The 16,735-nt window shown below is 41.1% G+C and overlaps 1 protein-coding gene across 1 annotated transcript in view; it reads left to right on the forward strand.

The window, feature by feature from the left end:
* The window catches only part of LOC139646987 (guanine nucleotide-binding protein G(s) subunit alpha-like), a gene marked incomplete at its 3' end in the record, with an annotated part of 13,802 nt that extends 119 nt beyond the window's left edge, over positions 1-13,683 (forward strand). The window contains exons 1-6 of the mRNA XM_071522806.1: positions 1-1,296; positions 3,363-3,435; positions 6,951-7,005; positions 7,341-7,460; positions 8,146-8,169; positions 13,586-13,683. The exon at positions 1-1,296 is cut by the window's left edge and continues 119 nt beyond it. Coding sequence (XP_071378907.1) covers positions 1,158-1,296; positions 3,363-3,435; positions 6,951-7,005; positions 7,341-7,460; positions 8,146-8,169; positions 13,586-13,683 — 509 coding nt within the window. The remainder of the gene's footprint in view (positions 1,297-3,362; positions 3,436-6,950; positions 7,006-7,340; positions 7,461-8,145; positions 8,170-13,585) is intronic.
* Positions 13,684-16,735: the final 3,052 nt, after the last annotated feature.

A 16,735-nucleotide genomic window follows, 5' to 3' on the forward strand; every position in this document is an offset into this window, starting at 1 on the left:
CGCGGTATGTTCATGTATCATATATATGCACATGTAACCATAATCTACCATACGGATTCAAAGGGAATACAAAAAGCTGAGAGACTTGACAGCGGGCTGTACCTGCGCCAAACAGGAAAATAACGGAGGATTTCCACAAATATAACCTGGATATTGCATTATATTCAAGGACATCTAACAGAAAAACCTTTGTTCGTCCGGAGAAGCTTTCCGATGTGAGGAGAAATACAAATTACAGAGAGAAAAAGGACGGAGAAGGGGCCTTTTTTGGGTCTGGTCAAACCCTCCAAAAAAGCAGCACCAGCATCTGTTGACGAGGAGAGGAAATAAATTGACATCAGCTAAAACAGGATATTATTGATAAGCTTGCAACGAAGACGGTGTATAATGTGACGGATTTGAAAGACGTTTGGGATAAAGAAAGAAGCCCGGTGTAGCCTGATGATTCACATGCCGTCATTTTAAGAGGAAATATTTATTTTTTAATTTTTTTCACCCACCCTCTGATGTGCTTTGGTTAGGTGGAGAACGGATTGCAAGCAAAAAAAAAAAAAAGGAACGGAGAAGAGGAAAAAAAAAGGGGGAGAAAAATAGGGCTTTGGTTGTAAATGGAAATGAATTGAATGGCAGTGTTGAGAAATCTGCCGAAGATGGGCTCCAGAGGAGACATTTGCTAAAAAAAAAAAAAAAAAAAAAAAAAGGAAAATTCTGTGTTGTAATTTTGAAGACGTCGTGGGAATCCCGACCACCGAAATTCATTCATGTACATTGGAGGGCTGAAAATTTCACATTCACATTCATATCAATGTTGATGACTTCATTGCGGATTTACAGTGAAAAACACAGGAATCAAGCGTCTGAGAGGGCGGCATCGTTGCTCTGCTCCCCCTGACTGATCTCTGTTGATAAATTAGCAGTAATATATAAATATATTTATCTATACATATTGTGCCCAGACCGGTGGAGCCCAATTTCCACCATCTAACAGGTTCCATTTGTTTCATTTGCATCTGGCAACATAAATGTCACCCATTTTGAGCCAGGTGTTCCTCTCTTGGGCCAATCTAGGAATTTAGGATTTATTTATTTATTCTAATAAACACCCTCCCTCCCTCTCTCCCTGCCTCCCCTGAACCTTTCATTGGGTTTTTGGGAAGATGGGCTGTCTTGGCAATAGTAAGACCGAAGACCAACGAAATGAGGAGAAGGCACAGAGGGAAGCAAACAAAAAGATAGAGAAGCAGCTTCAAAAAGACAAACAGATATACCGAGCAACCCACCGACTACTACTATTAGGTAGGTTTTGTGAAATGAAATGGATTTGTTTGCACTCGAGCCACACAATTCACATTTTTTATCATTGGTGTGCACAGTGTGTGTGTGTGTGTGTGTGTGTGTGTTCAGATTAGGCCTATTTTCACTTGCAACATTCAGTCACACTCTAAAGTTATATTTTGTGTCACCACCAAAGAAATTTGGTTGTATTTGTGCTTTGTTGTACAATGTTTAGCTTTTTACACAAATATAATAACTAATGTTTCAGTTTTCACAGGTTTTATGAAAACTTCTTTGCCCTACAGCAATGTAGCATCAACAAATGATGGAATTACATGATAATGCAATGTCACTACTACATCAACGACAGTGTCTTGACAATAAAAAAGTAGGCCTGTTTACTGCATGGGCTATACAGAACATGTGAAACCCAGTGGACGCCACCATTTGTGTGGAGCAGAGGCACCATGCAGAGGCCGTAAAGCCACCGACAGGGATTTGCATGAATGTTTCTCTCTCCACATGGCGTATGCGACAGTCCACCACACAGTCTGTGATTTGGTGTGTGTGCGATATGTGATCTCTGTGTAGGTCTCTGTAGATGCCTTCATCTCGAGTGGTTTAGGCCCACGGACCTCATGTTTGATGCTATTTTTCATGACTCCATACTTGCAGACGGCACCTTCACATAATCCTCTCCACATCGGCTCCTCAGCCCCCTCACGCCGCACGAGCCCGAAAATAGATATTCTCAGATCGGTTGCTGAAAAGTCTACACAGGCTGCATTTATTTTTCATTTGATAAAGCTATTTGTGGCTTTATCATCCAGGGTCTTCATGTCACGATATTTAACCTGTAGGCCAGGGCCAGTTTCTTTCCTTATCAAGCCTCTCAAGAGTAAGAGGGCAGAATTAGGATTACTAGCTAGGTTCCCTTGAGTGACCGTCTCGTTCCTTTATAATCTGAAAGGCAGAATTGATCCTGGATCCGCACACATACTCTTGAGATGCTCCAAAGACCTAAGCAGCAGGCCTGTAGTCTAGCTGTGAACACTCCTAGTGTTCGTGTTAGGAGGTGATATAGCCCGGTCCCCTTTCGTTTTCAGTTTGCTCGGATTGTTGACACATTTAGGACTCGTGCCCTTTTCCCCTTGGACTTGTGTAATGGTGCAAAACCTTTATCGAGGGAGGAATGGATGGATACGGTGTGGCAACGTGCTTCGTATCAAGACTCAAGAGTTAATGTCAGAATTATGGATAAGACATCCGGTTGTTGCTTAACAGTCTTTGTCAGACTTAACAGTTTTCTGCCACCTGTCCCGACTGCTGGCTCATTTCTGCTCCAAAGAAAAACACACTGAGCCAATATCCTGAACTGATCTGGTCCAGCCGTTAGCCAACTTCATCCTACTCCCTTCCCTGATACCGCAAGTCCCTCTTACATCTGAAAGCAGTGGATAAGAACAAGCAAGATGATGTTAGCTCCACCTGTCCCTCTGATTGGCTATATTGAGGTCTCACCATCTTGCTTGTGTGTCTGTCCAAACATTTTCAGATCTACGAAGGGAGGCAGTTTCCTCATCAGTTTAAAAATATGGCCTTTGTGTTTTTTTTTACGGCGAGTTTCCGAGAAACCTCTTGCCGTTTTAAAGGTTGCCATTTTGTAACGTACACAGAGCATGATCCAGGAATCAAGAGTCACCTGCTACATCTGATAGATGCCACAGAAGTTAGCTGGTTAGCTTGAGAATCAGGACAGTGTCTGTTGTACTGGACAAGACCCTGTTTTATAAGGCTGGCTGACGTTTGAGTCATTTTAACATTAAGGTCTTATGTGTCAAGGTTGTAGCATGTTCACTTACCTTCCAGATCTTCCTGCATAACACCAAAACACCTAAACCAGACCCATACTAGGGCTTGTGTCCCAGGCTGAGTTCTTTGAATGGATTATCCAATATGACACAGTTTTTAAAACCAGGTTCAGCCTGATCTTGATCCTGGATGCCAGCCCATAGTGTTTTAGTCGGTGCCTTGCAACACTTCTAAACACCTTTTGACTTATTTCTCGCTCATCTCTCTGCTTTCAGGGGCCGGTGAATCCGGGAAAAGCACGATAGTCAAGCAGATGCGAATATTGCACGTTAATGGCTTCAACGCAGAGTAAGTGTTGGTTTCCCTCATGCTTTAAATTTGAATCTCTGTTAGTTGTCATTTGTTACACACCTACAAGGTTTTTGATTGACTGAAAACTACAGGTTTCTGTTACTGGTTTCATTTATACCGCTGACTGCATCTTCAAACAGAACTAACCATTAGCAAAGTAACAAAATTAGCTCCATGTGTTGAAATCGAAATGTAGGTTGGCGATTCTTTACCATACAAATTGCATTTCTTATAAAATATTTCCTCTTAAAACACCCAGTTACATTTTGAAGCTAAAGGGGCGGTTCTGGAGGTGCGCTCAGTGGTCGTGTTCATACGGTAAAGCAGAATACCATCAACTTTCAGCTTTGAAATATGTTATTCCTGTGTCCTAGGACAGTTTGGTCAGTATACTGGAAATTCACAACTGTCTTCTATAACCAGAAAGAAGAGAAGAGTTACTTTTGCCTAATTTGTGATGTGACACTATACAGCTGCACTGGTAAAGCGACTGAGGCTTTACTCAGGATTCATTTATGTACATAAGGGTATGTTAGCTGGTTCAAACTTATTGCTCTACCAATATAAAAAAAAGTTTTTCCTACTCCACAGTCATCCCATGGAGGGATTAACTGTCCAATATGGTCTAATGACGATAACTATGAAGTCAAATGTACTGGGAGTCTTTTCTAATGTTTTGGAATAAATACTCATAGTTACGTGGCTCCGGAAGAATGTTTTATCTGTTTCAGGTTTTCAGGGCAACGTTGCCCCGGGTGTTGAAACCACCCGGTCTTGTGAATTTCCTAAAACTCAACCCCAACTTGATGCAGTGGAAACAAAGTCACATTTTATCTATTCTGGATCGTTCATTTCCTAGAAAGGGGTTTTGGGGTAGGAGCATCATCATGTGCTTATTTTTGGGTCATGTTGAACAGATGCTCCCATAGACCCAGACGCCCTGGTGTAATGACAAATCCTCAGTAGGCTGTGACTCCATTGTGTTTGCTCTGGGGGTTTGTTGCACTTGGACCAGAGTGTTTTACCTAACTGGGTTTTCCCCCCTGTGGGCGGGCAGTGCCAGTCGGCGTAAGGTGCCGGGAGAGGAGGATGAGGACAGAAGGAGATGATGGGGAGTGACAGAATAATATAGGAAAGGGATAAGAGGAAGGGAGGACATGAGAGGAGAGTAAGAGAGTATAGTATGGCGGAGGTGAGAAGAGATTGGTATGGCAGTTCATTTGGAGAGGGTGTTTTTTTTTTTTTTTTTTTTCTGCGGAGGTCCCTAGTGTGAGGAATGTAGTCTTTCTCTGCTCGGTCATACTCCGGTCGCTCTGAGTTTCTACTGGTGGAATAAAGGAACGAGGGGCTGAGAGAAGAGGCCAGAGAAAAACAGACCCCACTCTGACGCCATTCATATAATATTAAAACCTATCAGCTCACCAGCCTTTGAGGAAATAATCAATCAGATTGATCTGACCGTTCTTAAAGTTTTGTTTGGTACCATATCTTTGATAAGTTAGGGTGGGGACACTGCTCCATTTAAGAACTTGTGACATAGGGCAGTTCAGTCATAAACATAAACAACTCTCTTCCAAAAGCTGGAAACCGGAGAATCAAGGCTCTTTTCTCTTAATGTCTAATGCGTAGCCTGAAGCATCTCCATGCACAGTGAATAGGAGACTGACTTTGTGAAATCGAACAAAGTTTGTCTGAACTTTTACACCCAAAAGAGCTCACTCCCTACAATAGTACTATCAGTTCTTTCTTTTTCTTTTTTTTTAAGATATTTTTTTTTTTTTTTTGAATTTTTGCCTTTTATTTGATAGTTTAAAGTGAAGAGAGATAGGAAAGATTGGGGAGAGAGATAGAGGGATTCAAACCAGGGGCGTTGCGGTTACATGGTATGCGCCTTAGACCACTGAGCAACCAGGACGCCCCAGTACTATCAGTTCAAAAACAATATCCCCTTATTCTTAGATAATCATCCTGGGTCCTGTTAGAGCCACCTTTTCTATCTATTCTAACTCCTCTCTCTTGTTTCTGGTTATAACAGACCATTGAAAATGTTCACTAATACAGAGTGAATTGGCTCCAACACATAGGGATACCATTTCCAAGCTGAAATTTAGTGGTATTCTCCTATAGGACATCCTTAATTAGGTTTAAGTTTCGATGACAGCAGCAAGTAATCGTGCACTGATACTGATATGTTACTTTTTTCACAAATGTACTTTGAACACATTCATTACCTAGAGATATTCACTCAGCGCTATTCATTTGAAATTCTTCGGTTCAATATAACTAGGGTATAGCTGGCTTGATTCACCGTTGTTGTTAGGATGCACACAGAGCAGGTCCCTCATCAAGCTGTAATGTCGACAAAATATACTGCACAGCGCACTCTCATTTAACACAGCAGCTACGCACACACATGGCTAAGGTTGCAGGCTGTGCTTCGCATTGTCCTGAAATACCGGGATATTTTGATCGTCTTGTGTCTATATTATCATGCAGAGGAAATCACACCAGGAATCTGATTGTGTAAGCGGGTCTAAGGTTGTTTCAATAACGGCCAGGCAGAGGAATTTCAATGTCAAATCTGATTTTCTGTAGTCAAACCTCTGTTCTGTTCTGTCAAATCTGGAGATTTGAAATAATTTCAAAATAAAAATAGTTTAGTGTCTGAGGATTTCAACTCTGCTATGTACATTGGTATCAGTGAAGGCCACAGATCACAAGAACCGAGTGCAGTGCTATCTGGTGGTGCTGAAATTATGTTTGTTTATTAACTATATTACAACATTAAATGAATGAAATGTCATTGTATTTACCAATACTTTGGATCTGGTGTAACTATCCCTTGTGCTAATAGTTTATTATAGTTAAAAGTTAGGCTACACTTATAATATAGCAGTCTATGTGATACTCCTCTCTCCCCCAACACCCTCCTGCCCTGCTATTTTCTGTATAATAAATTGTCATTGTTAAAATTAAGACAAGTTCTGCTGTTCTCAGTTGGTATCAGCAAGTACACAAAATTCAGTAGTTGCACTTGGTCAGCAAAATGAAGGTATCTGTGCATCCTGAGCAGCCATAATACTGATGTCTGATATAATTTCCTTTTTGGCTTAGAAGAGCTCATAGAGAAGTTTATATTGTACACCCTGTTCCCACTTGAACCTTACTTATAATCACTAACACATATTACACTTCTTTGTCATTATTTCAGTTTTAGAATGATTGATATTTTTTGAAGTTTGAAGAATTACCTTTCCTGTTTTAGACAAAAATTTTAGCTGTATTATCCATATTTACCATACATGGACAGCTGATATCTTTCCGCCTAGTTTAGAAAAAACTCTTTGCCAATTCTCCATTTAAATAATTAAAGCATTTAAAAAAGTGAGTGACAGTATTCACCATCACCCTTCATGGTTCAATTTGTTATTGCTTCCTTTTTGTAATGAATGTATTCATGTAAAAAATAATGTAAACAAAGCACCTAACTTCCAAACTCTTGTTCTTCACAGGGAGAAAAAACAGAAAATTCATGATATTAAAAACAACATTAAAGAAGCTATAGAGGTAAGAAATTGTTCTTTTGACTAATCACAGTTTAGGATTTTGGAATAACTTGTACAACAGTTCTCACACAGGTTGAAAAGAATGAAAAATAAATTTGGTAGTTAAAAATTCCCTGAAAGTTTATATATATATATATATATATACATATCATATTACAGTTAAACTCTTTATACGGTGTAGGTGTGCAACGGCTTTGAGACAATAATAATAACCTGGAAAAGTGTTGAATATTAAAATGTGTAGAAAGCCTGTTGTACTTTTCAAAGAAGTGTGTCAATGTGCATAGGTTTTGAATAATTTAACTAAGTTTTTCTTCTTCTCTTCTCTCCATTCAGACGATTCTGACTGCCATGAGTACACTCACACCCCCGTGCCAGTTAGCCTGCCCAGCAAACCAATCCCGAATTGATTATGTCCTGACCCAAGTAAACCAGAAGGATTTTGAATTTCCTTCGGTAAGTTGCAGCTTATTTCCTTGCAGTAAATTGACTCTCTGACCTCTGTTGTTGTTTTTAGACCTAACAGCAGACAGCGGTTTGTTTCCATCTTGAAATTGCAAGTCCCATTTCATTCTAACAAACTCTTCAGTGTTCTGTCATCTGGAGGTCCATGAAAAGTGTTATATCATCAAAGTATTTCTCCTTATTACCAGAGGCAATTCATAATGAATTGTCCAACTGCTGAAGCTAGGCTTGTGGCACGCATGCCTGTGTAATTTTGAGCAGGACTAACTGTCCTGCATATTGTGCACAATTGTGCAAAAAAGGCCCAGGAAGCAGCTAGTAGAGTGGCTATGTCAGTGTGGTGTAGAAGCAGCCAGTGCTAGCAGGGTGTCTGCAGGTCCTTAAAAAGCTTTAAAATGTCTTTCATTTAATTAAAATCAAGGCCTTAAAAGGTAGTAAATACCAATATCAATTACAGCCTTGTAAATCACATTTACAATGTCTTAAAAATGTTGTTTTCTCAGTGTACCACTTTTCTTGGGAGAAATCAAGCTGGTTGTGCAGATCTATATTTTGATAGGTCTAGTGTTTGTTTTTTTTTACTTTTCATTTTTATTATTGTTGTAAAATTGGTCTTAGATTTTATTCTAACTGTTATTAAAACATCTTAAAAAGTATTACATTTAACTCCCTGCAGATACCCTGGCTAGGTGTGCTGCGGGTGAGTAAACTACCTTCCCAGGCAGCCTGTAAGACTCTCTGCTCTGTTTTCTGGGTGGCTCAGTAATTAGCAGGTGTGCTCCCGCTTGGGAGGCTGTCAATTGAATGAGCCTCTCACCTGAGAGATCCACACCGCCTATTAACACTGATTGTCTGTAATAACCCTAAATGGGTCTGGTGGGACCTGTCCTCCAGAAACACAGAGACTCAGAGGGATTCCCCCTGAGCTGCTGTCTGCTCCCGGGGCACGCCGAGCTGTCAGGAAGTCACTGCGAGCCCGCAGCGCTTCCACTACTGGACCAGCAATTGGTTTTAATGGGTTTTTTTTGGGCTTCCATCTTCAAAATAATTATTTGGTGTGCAAAACTGATGTTGCATATTATTTGAAGGCTAATCAAGCAAAGTTGGCCCTGGTTTTAGGCTGCTAACCTAATAGATTACAGGGTTTAGATTTGGGATTTGCCAAGGCTTTTGGCAACATAATCTAGACAGAATCTGGTTTCTTCAGAATAATTTGTAGACCTGCGTTATTCTTCCTGCGAACAGCCTTTGGGTCCTGATCTAGTTTTTGAAAAACACTGAGCTAAGGCCTGGGCTCTCTTTAATCATGACATTCAATTTCCCTTCAAAAGGTAAAAGTTATGTGATTCACTTCTCATGGAGGTCCTGTATAGTTTGGTGAGTAGAGCAAGGCAATAACACTCCTAGGGTTAAGGGTTTCATTCCCACCTGGTCCGCCCATGCAGGAAAAATACAGTTGCACTCCTGGTGCCGTAAGGTGTCTTGGATGAAATCATTCACCAAATGGCATATGTTGTGCCATTATTTGGCCTATAGAGGTGAGGATTCACCCCTGCTATAGACATGTTACAGTGAAAACCACGGTACTGTCTTATAGGAGGACAGGACAATTTGAAGAGAAACTCAAACTGCCCATAAAACCCTGGGGAATGTGTTCAGAGTAGCCTTCAGAAGTAAACTTTTAACAAAATAAAACATAACCATTACTTATGCACAGTCTATGAATGACACAGCATGCATTTGATTGACTGGAATTGACTGAAATATCCCTTCAAATATGTTAGAAGTTACATGGAGGAAGATAAATGCTTTGTCTGCTTCGGGTTTTTACAGCTCAACGTTTCAAGTGGCCATTCTCACAGTGTAGGCTTTTCTTTAGGAGTGAGTTTCCAGTGAAGAGTGTGTGTATTTGTGTGTAAGCAAAAGGCAGTCTCCTGATATTGTCTCTTGTTACGTCATGGCAAATTTGTTATGCGGGCCTATCTCAAGCTGACCCTTCCCTCAGGCTGTCAGTCACTAGACTTCTACCAAAGACCTACAGTGTGTTGATAGAAGGGAAAGGCAAGCACTCGCACAGAGTTTCACTTGATACTTTCTATTGAGTTTGCTCTTTTTTTTATATGGGGGTGTGGTGAGGTGGAATAGGTATATACTATCAGTAATAATAGTGGTACATTGATGGTATGTTGCTGGTTGGTTACCTAAAGCAACTTCTAATGAAATGTAATTTCCCTGAAGCAGAAAGTTCAGTCAACTCCTACGTTAACTTCTACTTCTGTTTATTAGATGAATGGGTGGTTGATTGTTTGGGAAAAGAATAGAATAGAAACTGATCTGATAAGCCTGGCCTCTCCTCCAACTCCTCCACCTCCTCCTCCTCCTCTGCCCGCTCCCCTCGCCTGGCCTTAGGGCCTACTGGAAACCAGTTGGACTGGTTGACTGCCTTTTAGCAGGGGAGGGAGAGGAAGAAAGAGAACGAGGCCTGGGTTGAATCTTACTAGTCTTTTCTCGATTTCTCTTCAATCTTCTCTCCTTATCCCCATCAATATTCCTTATCGTTATTATTGTTATTATTCACAGAGGAGGAACCCTGTATCTTTTTCTCCTCTAAAATGTTCTGTCAAGGAAAATGTTAATAAAATAAACCATGGCTGGAAGCAAAAAAATGTTACTAGGATTATTTACTTAGGCCTTTTTATTCCTTGCAGACCAATTTGCTACTATTCCCTGCTGTCCCGGGCCTTCCTGCTCCCAGCTCCACATTTGTGCAGTTGATTGGTCATGGTTTTTGTAACTTTTCTGAATTCACTTGACAGGTGATGAGTGTATGCAGTTGTACCTGTTTTTTAAGTGGTTGATATCTCTTCCAGTTGATTGCACTGCTGCATATACAGCGATACAGGGCTTTGGAAAGTTTTGGCTTTGGAAGTTTTGGAAATCTTTTTCTTCTCTTGTTCTTGAACTTTTTTGTTTGTTTTTTAATTTTCAATCAGTCAAGTGTTCAACATCAAACTGAGCTGCTGGTAGATTGTTGGACTGATAACCCAAATACATTTCCTAATTACATATGTCCCAAATTGTGGCATTGTTGATCGCAGAGTTGCTCTGCGTAGGTGATGCAAAGCTGCACACGTTAACTGTGGTTCAGTCTCACAGATGCAGTGCAGACATGAGTGTTTGTCTCACAGAAATAGATAATCTGACTGGTCAGTTTTAAGTTACATGCACACTCTTGGCATTAAAAATCCCTGTGTGCTTTATTTGCCGTATATAACAATAACAACATGCATCACACAGTATAAATTCAACTTTAGTTCACTCAAATAGAGAGGTGATCATCCCCAAGAATGTTTTAAAGGGATATCCTTGCTTAAGTTCATATGTGTTAGTCTTGCGATCTTGGACACATCAGTCAACATTTGTGAATATGACCAACTTTCACTTGACACTAATTTGTGATTCCATCGAAAGACAGTTTCTGGATCTGCTCCATTGATAATATATGGGAAGCTGACTTTGTAGACTCAGAAAATATTTGTTTGAGCTTTTAGTCCTAAATGAGCTCTGTTTACCTCTCCACAAGGTCACACTGCTATTGTCATTCACATGACCCCAGGTTTGTAGTCACTGTCAGTAGAGTGGCTCCCTGTAATGTAAATGAAGAACATTGTGCACACTACGATTGCTCGCCGCCACTTTTTGATTTATTGACTAATGCATAATAAACGTAATAAACATGACTTCTCATTTCAAATTGAGTGGCTGTAGGATGTGATTCAAAGACTACAGTCAAAGCTCTCGGTTCTTGCACACAAATCTATACTGAGCTATGCAAGATCAAAATAATAACATATATTGGATTTTTTTTAGGAGCTAAATCAAGTTTGGAGGAAGTTAATAGTTGCCTTTTTGGTCAAAATCACCCTCCTGTCCTAGTTGGGACCAATTGAATAATGATAGTAGAATGGTACTGTATGGTCCTACTTCACATGTGAATAAGAAGTTACAGCCGGAGCTCTGGATTTACAGAACAGCAGGACAACATGTTGATACTGGACCTTAGATAAGAGTGTCTTTAAAAACACCAATTTGTAACAGATTCTTATGGGCAATTACTGGAACGAACTGAATGGTAACAATAGTTAAAGGTGTCTGTAGTAAACAGTGTGACAACTTTTGTTAGACAACTTTGCATTGTGGTAAGAAAAAAATGTGATGTTTTGCAACAAACAGACAAACACTACTAGTTGTAAGACATGGCCCTCCAGTCTGACCTCATCCCATGACTCGCCTCCATCTCAGCCATCCCATCCATAATGTGAGACGAGTTTGACAAACAAGAGGCCATGAGTGGAAGTCGTCATTTTGCATCGTTTTTTTCTGCCATACATTAGCTTCTCCGCCATTTGGTGTGTAGGCTAGTCCAAAAACCCTACGGAAAAAATGAATGGGCTTTTCAAAAAATGCCAAAAATAAGGGCTGTGTTGAACAGATATCCATGAAATATAACACATTTTGTTCCAGGGGTTAACATACATCCACCAGCACCACTTTTGTGAATTTTGATCTTTTAGTTACTTTTAATATCACTTTTTGCTAACAAAATGCTAATCACTGCGGGAAGCGGACTACAGTAGCGTTGATAAGTGACTTCCTTTACCTCTCATTTTTTTTGTGGCTAGAGCTCGATCTCCTGACTGTATTGTACATTCAAATGATTAAGATTTTCATAGTGTTGCGTTGAACAGGTATTATAGTTGTTATTGTTTATCTTATTTAGCTCATCCTGTCAAACCGACTAGCTGACTAGCTAGCTGACTGTTGTAGTCTGCTATAGTAATCGACTGTTGTAGTAATCGATATAAAAAGTAATTGAAGGACGAAAATTCACAAAGGTGATGTTAGTTGATGTATTTTATTTTATGGAACAAAACGTAGTATAGCTAGTAAGCCTCTGTGTAGCCCATTCATATTTTCCGTAGGGATTTTGGACTCCACACCAAATGGCACACTTGCTAATTTTACAGCCTACAAAATTACGCCAGACTTTGTCTCTTCAATACAAATACCAGATTTTCTTTGAATGTGAGAGGAGTGGAGTGTGATTTTAAGAGAGTATACGCTAAATTGTTGTTTTTTTCCTTAATGTTGGTAGCACCCTATGGCTCATAATGGGTTATTTGTGCCTAATAGCATTCTATGCGACCAACTGCAGACCGTAGTGAAGCGATAGGCCCAATGTAGTGACAGCCAAGCCTTGTGTCAGTACAAAGCTCTCCATTTCTCCATGAACTCAATGAACCGCTCTGTTTCCTGCCTCTGTCAGAGTCCTCTCATCTGCTGCTCCTCTCCGAACGGGCCGAGAGCCTCCAACTACGAACCGAGGGAGGGAATATCAGCGCGTTCTTAAGCTTCTTCACCCATTGAGACCCAAATGTGAAACGTAGCCTAACCGCAGGCTCCTCAGAACGTACCGCTTCTCCATTTAGGGAACCACCAGCCCCGACTCTTAGCTTATTACCACCAGCATGCAGTAGAGTCTGATTGTGATCATGAGACATACCGTCCTGAAATGAGAACATTCCTACTGACTTTTTTTTTTGTCTTGATTTTCACTTCTTTTTTTTTTTTAACAAATTTGCTCCAACTGTGACCTGTGTCTGCTGGTATTATGTAATGAATATTAAGGGAAATGATTGGTATTCTATTCTGTTCTATTCTATTCTATTCTATTTTCTTCTCCTTCCCTAGATTCACTTTTACTTTTACTTTTCCTGTCGGGAACCCCGAGAAAAATGAAGGATATTACATTTTGTTACGTTTGATTTACATGTGAAATTATTATTATTTTTTTTGTAGGGTGTCAAATTTTTGGACACACGACTGCGATTAAGACTCCTGTTTTCCTGCTTCCCCTCCTTTCATTTGACCCCCCAACTCATAGACACACACATACACACACACTTTTTTCCTCCAGTTCTTTTTGTGGTATCACATCCTTGTTCCTCAGCAGTGAAGAAGAGACCCTGACTTCCAGTTTTGTGTAGGTGCAGTATGTTGTCTGCAAGCCTTGCTTTGACCCAGACCCTTTTTCTCTCCGTCCTTCGTCTTTCCAGGAGTTCTACGAACATGCAAAGATCCTCTGGCAGGACGAGGGAGTTCGGGCCTGCTGGGAAAGGTCCAACGAATATCAGCTCATCGACTGCGCACAGTAGTAAGTCTCTTTTTCCTCACTCTCTCTCTCTCTCTCTCTCCATACGTACACACACAGTTAAACATACACAGATTTCCAAGGACTACAGCAAATACAGACTCACAAACACACTTTCTTTTTCTTTCTCTCTGTGACTCTCTCTCTCCATTTCACACACACACACACACACACACATATACACTCACAACAAACTATTTGGCTTGCATAATGTTGGGTGTTTAGGTGTTTTACCGTGTGGTTTATGTGAGTACAAGGAATCAAGGTTCACGAGGTGACAATGAATGCTAGGCTACCTTGATAATGACAGCCTGTTTGTTCTGCCTGGTACGTATTAGTAGTAAGCAGCACAGATAAGAACAGTTGACTTCGCACGACTGGAATTTGTCAGCTTCTGTTTACTACCTTGTAATAGTTTGAGTGCTACACAATAATTAGTAATAAAGTACTAGAATAAGTGATAAAACTTGTCAAGTTACTTTTTAAAGATTTAGTGGTCCGTGGAATTGTGCTTGATCCCCGATTGTCTTATTGAGTTTGTTTTATGTGTTGGGGAAATAGAGGAATGTTTTCATGGTCACTTTATAAATTCACTTAACAGTCCTGCTAAACAACCCAGCCGCTAACCTTGGTGTGTGTGTGTGTGTGTGTGTGTGTGTGTGTGTGTGTGTGTGACTGGGGACAGGGACTGAGATTGCGTCCTAGCTCTGGTGACTCTTGAATATTTTCAATGCCTGTGTCTTGGAGTATCAAGATACTTGCATTTATTGTCACAATAAGCTTTTTCCTCTTCTTTCCCTCAAAGCCAGAGCTTCCCTTCCTCCTCCTCCTGCTCTCCCTCCTCTGCTCCAAGCTCTTTCTCTCCCTTTCTTTTCTGGTATTTTTTCTTATCCGCCTTTTGATCTCTGTCAGGCCTGCCTCTGTTATAAGGCATGCAGTGGTCACATGAACCCAGAGTTGTTGGAAGGCGGGGGCTCACTCGCTTGTGTGTGTGTGTGTGTGTGTGTGTGTGTGTGTGTGTGTGTGTGTATGTGCACACGCTTGTGTGTTTGTGTGTGTAATTGTGGACATGTATGTGTGAGGTAGTTACTTTATGTCTGAGTCAGTGTCTGTGTGTGTGTGCATGCTCATATGCGTTACTTGGAGTGTGTGCATGCGTGTTACTTTGTGCGTATGTCTGTGTCCATGTTACTTACTGTCCTTTTGTGCATGCATGTTACTTTGTGCGTGCGTGTGTGTGCATGAACTCAAGTGTTTATTGTGTGTGTGTGTGAGTGTGTGATGGGGGGGGGGTCAGTGGAGCCTCCCAGTAAGACGATCATGAAAACCCTCCCTTGTAAGAAATGTGATTATGGTCTGTTTTTCCTGAGCACTGTCGTTCATCCAGGAGAGACAGACAGAGTTGCAAGCTAATGGAGAGAAAGAAAGATAGAGAGAGGAGGCAACCAGAGAGAGAGAGAGAGAGAGAGGGGGCTTCCCTGCATTGCGGGGTATGTCATCCCTCTCCTCTCCTCTCCTTCTTCCTTTCCTCTGCTCCCCTTCTCCTCTCCTCTCCTCTCCTCTCCTCTCCCTCTCCTTCCTTTCCTTCTTCCTCTCCTCTCTCTCCTCTCCTCTCCTCTCCACTCTTCTTCCTCTCCTTCTTCCTCTCCTTCTTCCTCTCCTTCTTCCTCTCCTCCTCCTCTCCTCTCCTCTCCTCTCCTCCCCTTCTCCTCTCTCCTCTCCTCTCCCCTTCTCTCCTTCTCCTCTGCTCCCCTTCTCCTCTCTCCTCTCCTCTCCTCTCTCCTCTCCTCTCCTCTCCTCTCCTCTCCCTCTCCCACACCCAGCAGCTCCAGTGTTATGGATCAGATGCTGGGCTGGGTGGCCAGACCGGAAGTGCTCCCCTCCCCCCACTGTGTGCTTATGTAAACGGAGAAGCAGAGAAAGAGAGAGGGGAGAGCTATTTTTAACCCAGGCAAGCTGCAGAAGGAGAAAGAATGAGCGAGTGTGTTGAGAGAGAGAGAGAGAGAGAGAGAGAGGGAGAGACAACTTTAGCATTATTGATGAAGGTTGTTGGCATTAAATGAAAATGTCATCCCTGAACCAGCACGGGGAATGTCAGGGCACACCAACCCCCCCACCTTTTTTTTTTTAATTTTTTTTTTTTTTTACCCTCCATCCCTCTTTCACCTCCTGCGATAAGGACTGAGAAGAAGAGGTTGACGGGGCGATGATGCTTTGCTGTCTCTGTCTGATGGGAGGCAAGTCGCTGAAGCCCCCCTGACTTGTCTTTCTGCTCCGTCATGGTCCTCTTGTGTTTTTTTTTGTTTTGTTTTTTTTTCCTTTTGATGTTTTTTCACGTAGCGCTTCCTGACGCCTTATATGGTCGCGCGCCTTGTTTGCGAGGATGTTTTTGTCCTTGATTACATGTGGACGTGTTGTGTTCATGTCGGTGAGGTCACTGTAACTGTAGGCAAGTCGTAGAAAAAGTCCAAACAGCGCAGCTCTGTCCCCCGTAACGCGGCCGAGGCGAAGAATTTGTTTTGTCTCGAGAAGACGAGGCCTGTTTGTCATTTTTTTCTGTTCGTTCATCAGTTTAGAAATCACAATGTTGTAATTCACTGACTTCGTCTTTAAAATGTTAGGCAACACTCCTGTGGTTGTAAATCACTTCCTGAGATTCTGAAAAGAAATGGTTCCTTTGCAAGGAGTCATACAGTCACACATGAGTCACGCTGAATTCGATGGAGCTTTTGTTTTTAAAAAAACCCAAAACAATTAGTCATAGAACTACTAAGAACTATATTGTATATATCTTAAAATTGCTACCATTCAGTTTTTAATTTAAATAAGTGTAGATATTTGACTCCTAATGTTGATTTTTCACTCATTAAATATAGCGGTAAATAGATACTATCAAAAACCAGATACAGTAGAACGTTACTTGGGATGATGAAGATGTCCAGAAATGTTGCAGTTAAGACAGAAGAACATAGATTTAACAGTATGAAAACAATTAAAAAATTGCAAGAAGTACTTGCTTTTAGGCTACAGTACATAGCCTTTAGCTTATAGTTTA

The sequence above is a fragment of the Centroberyx affinis genome, unplaced genomic scaffold, assembly GCF_046629955.1.
Source record: "Centroberyx affinis isolate AG114_WGS23_722 - 3 ecotype Tasmania unplaced genomic scaffold, CSIRO-AGI_Caff_v1 ptg001028l_1, whole genome shotgun sequence".
Lineage (NCBI taxonomy): Eukaryota > Metazoa > Chordata > Actinopteri > Beryciformes > Berycidae > Centroberyx > Centroberyx affinis.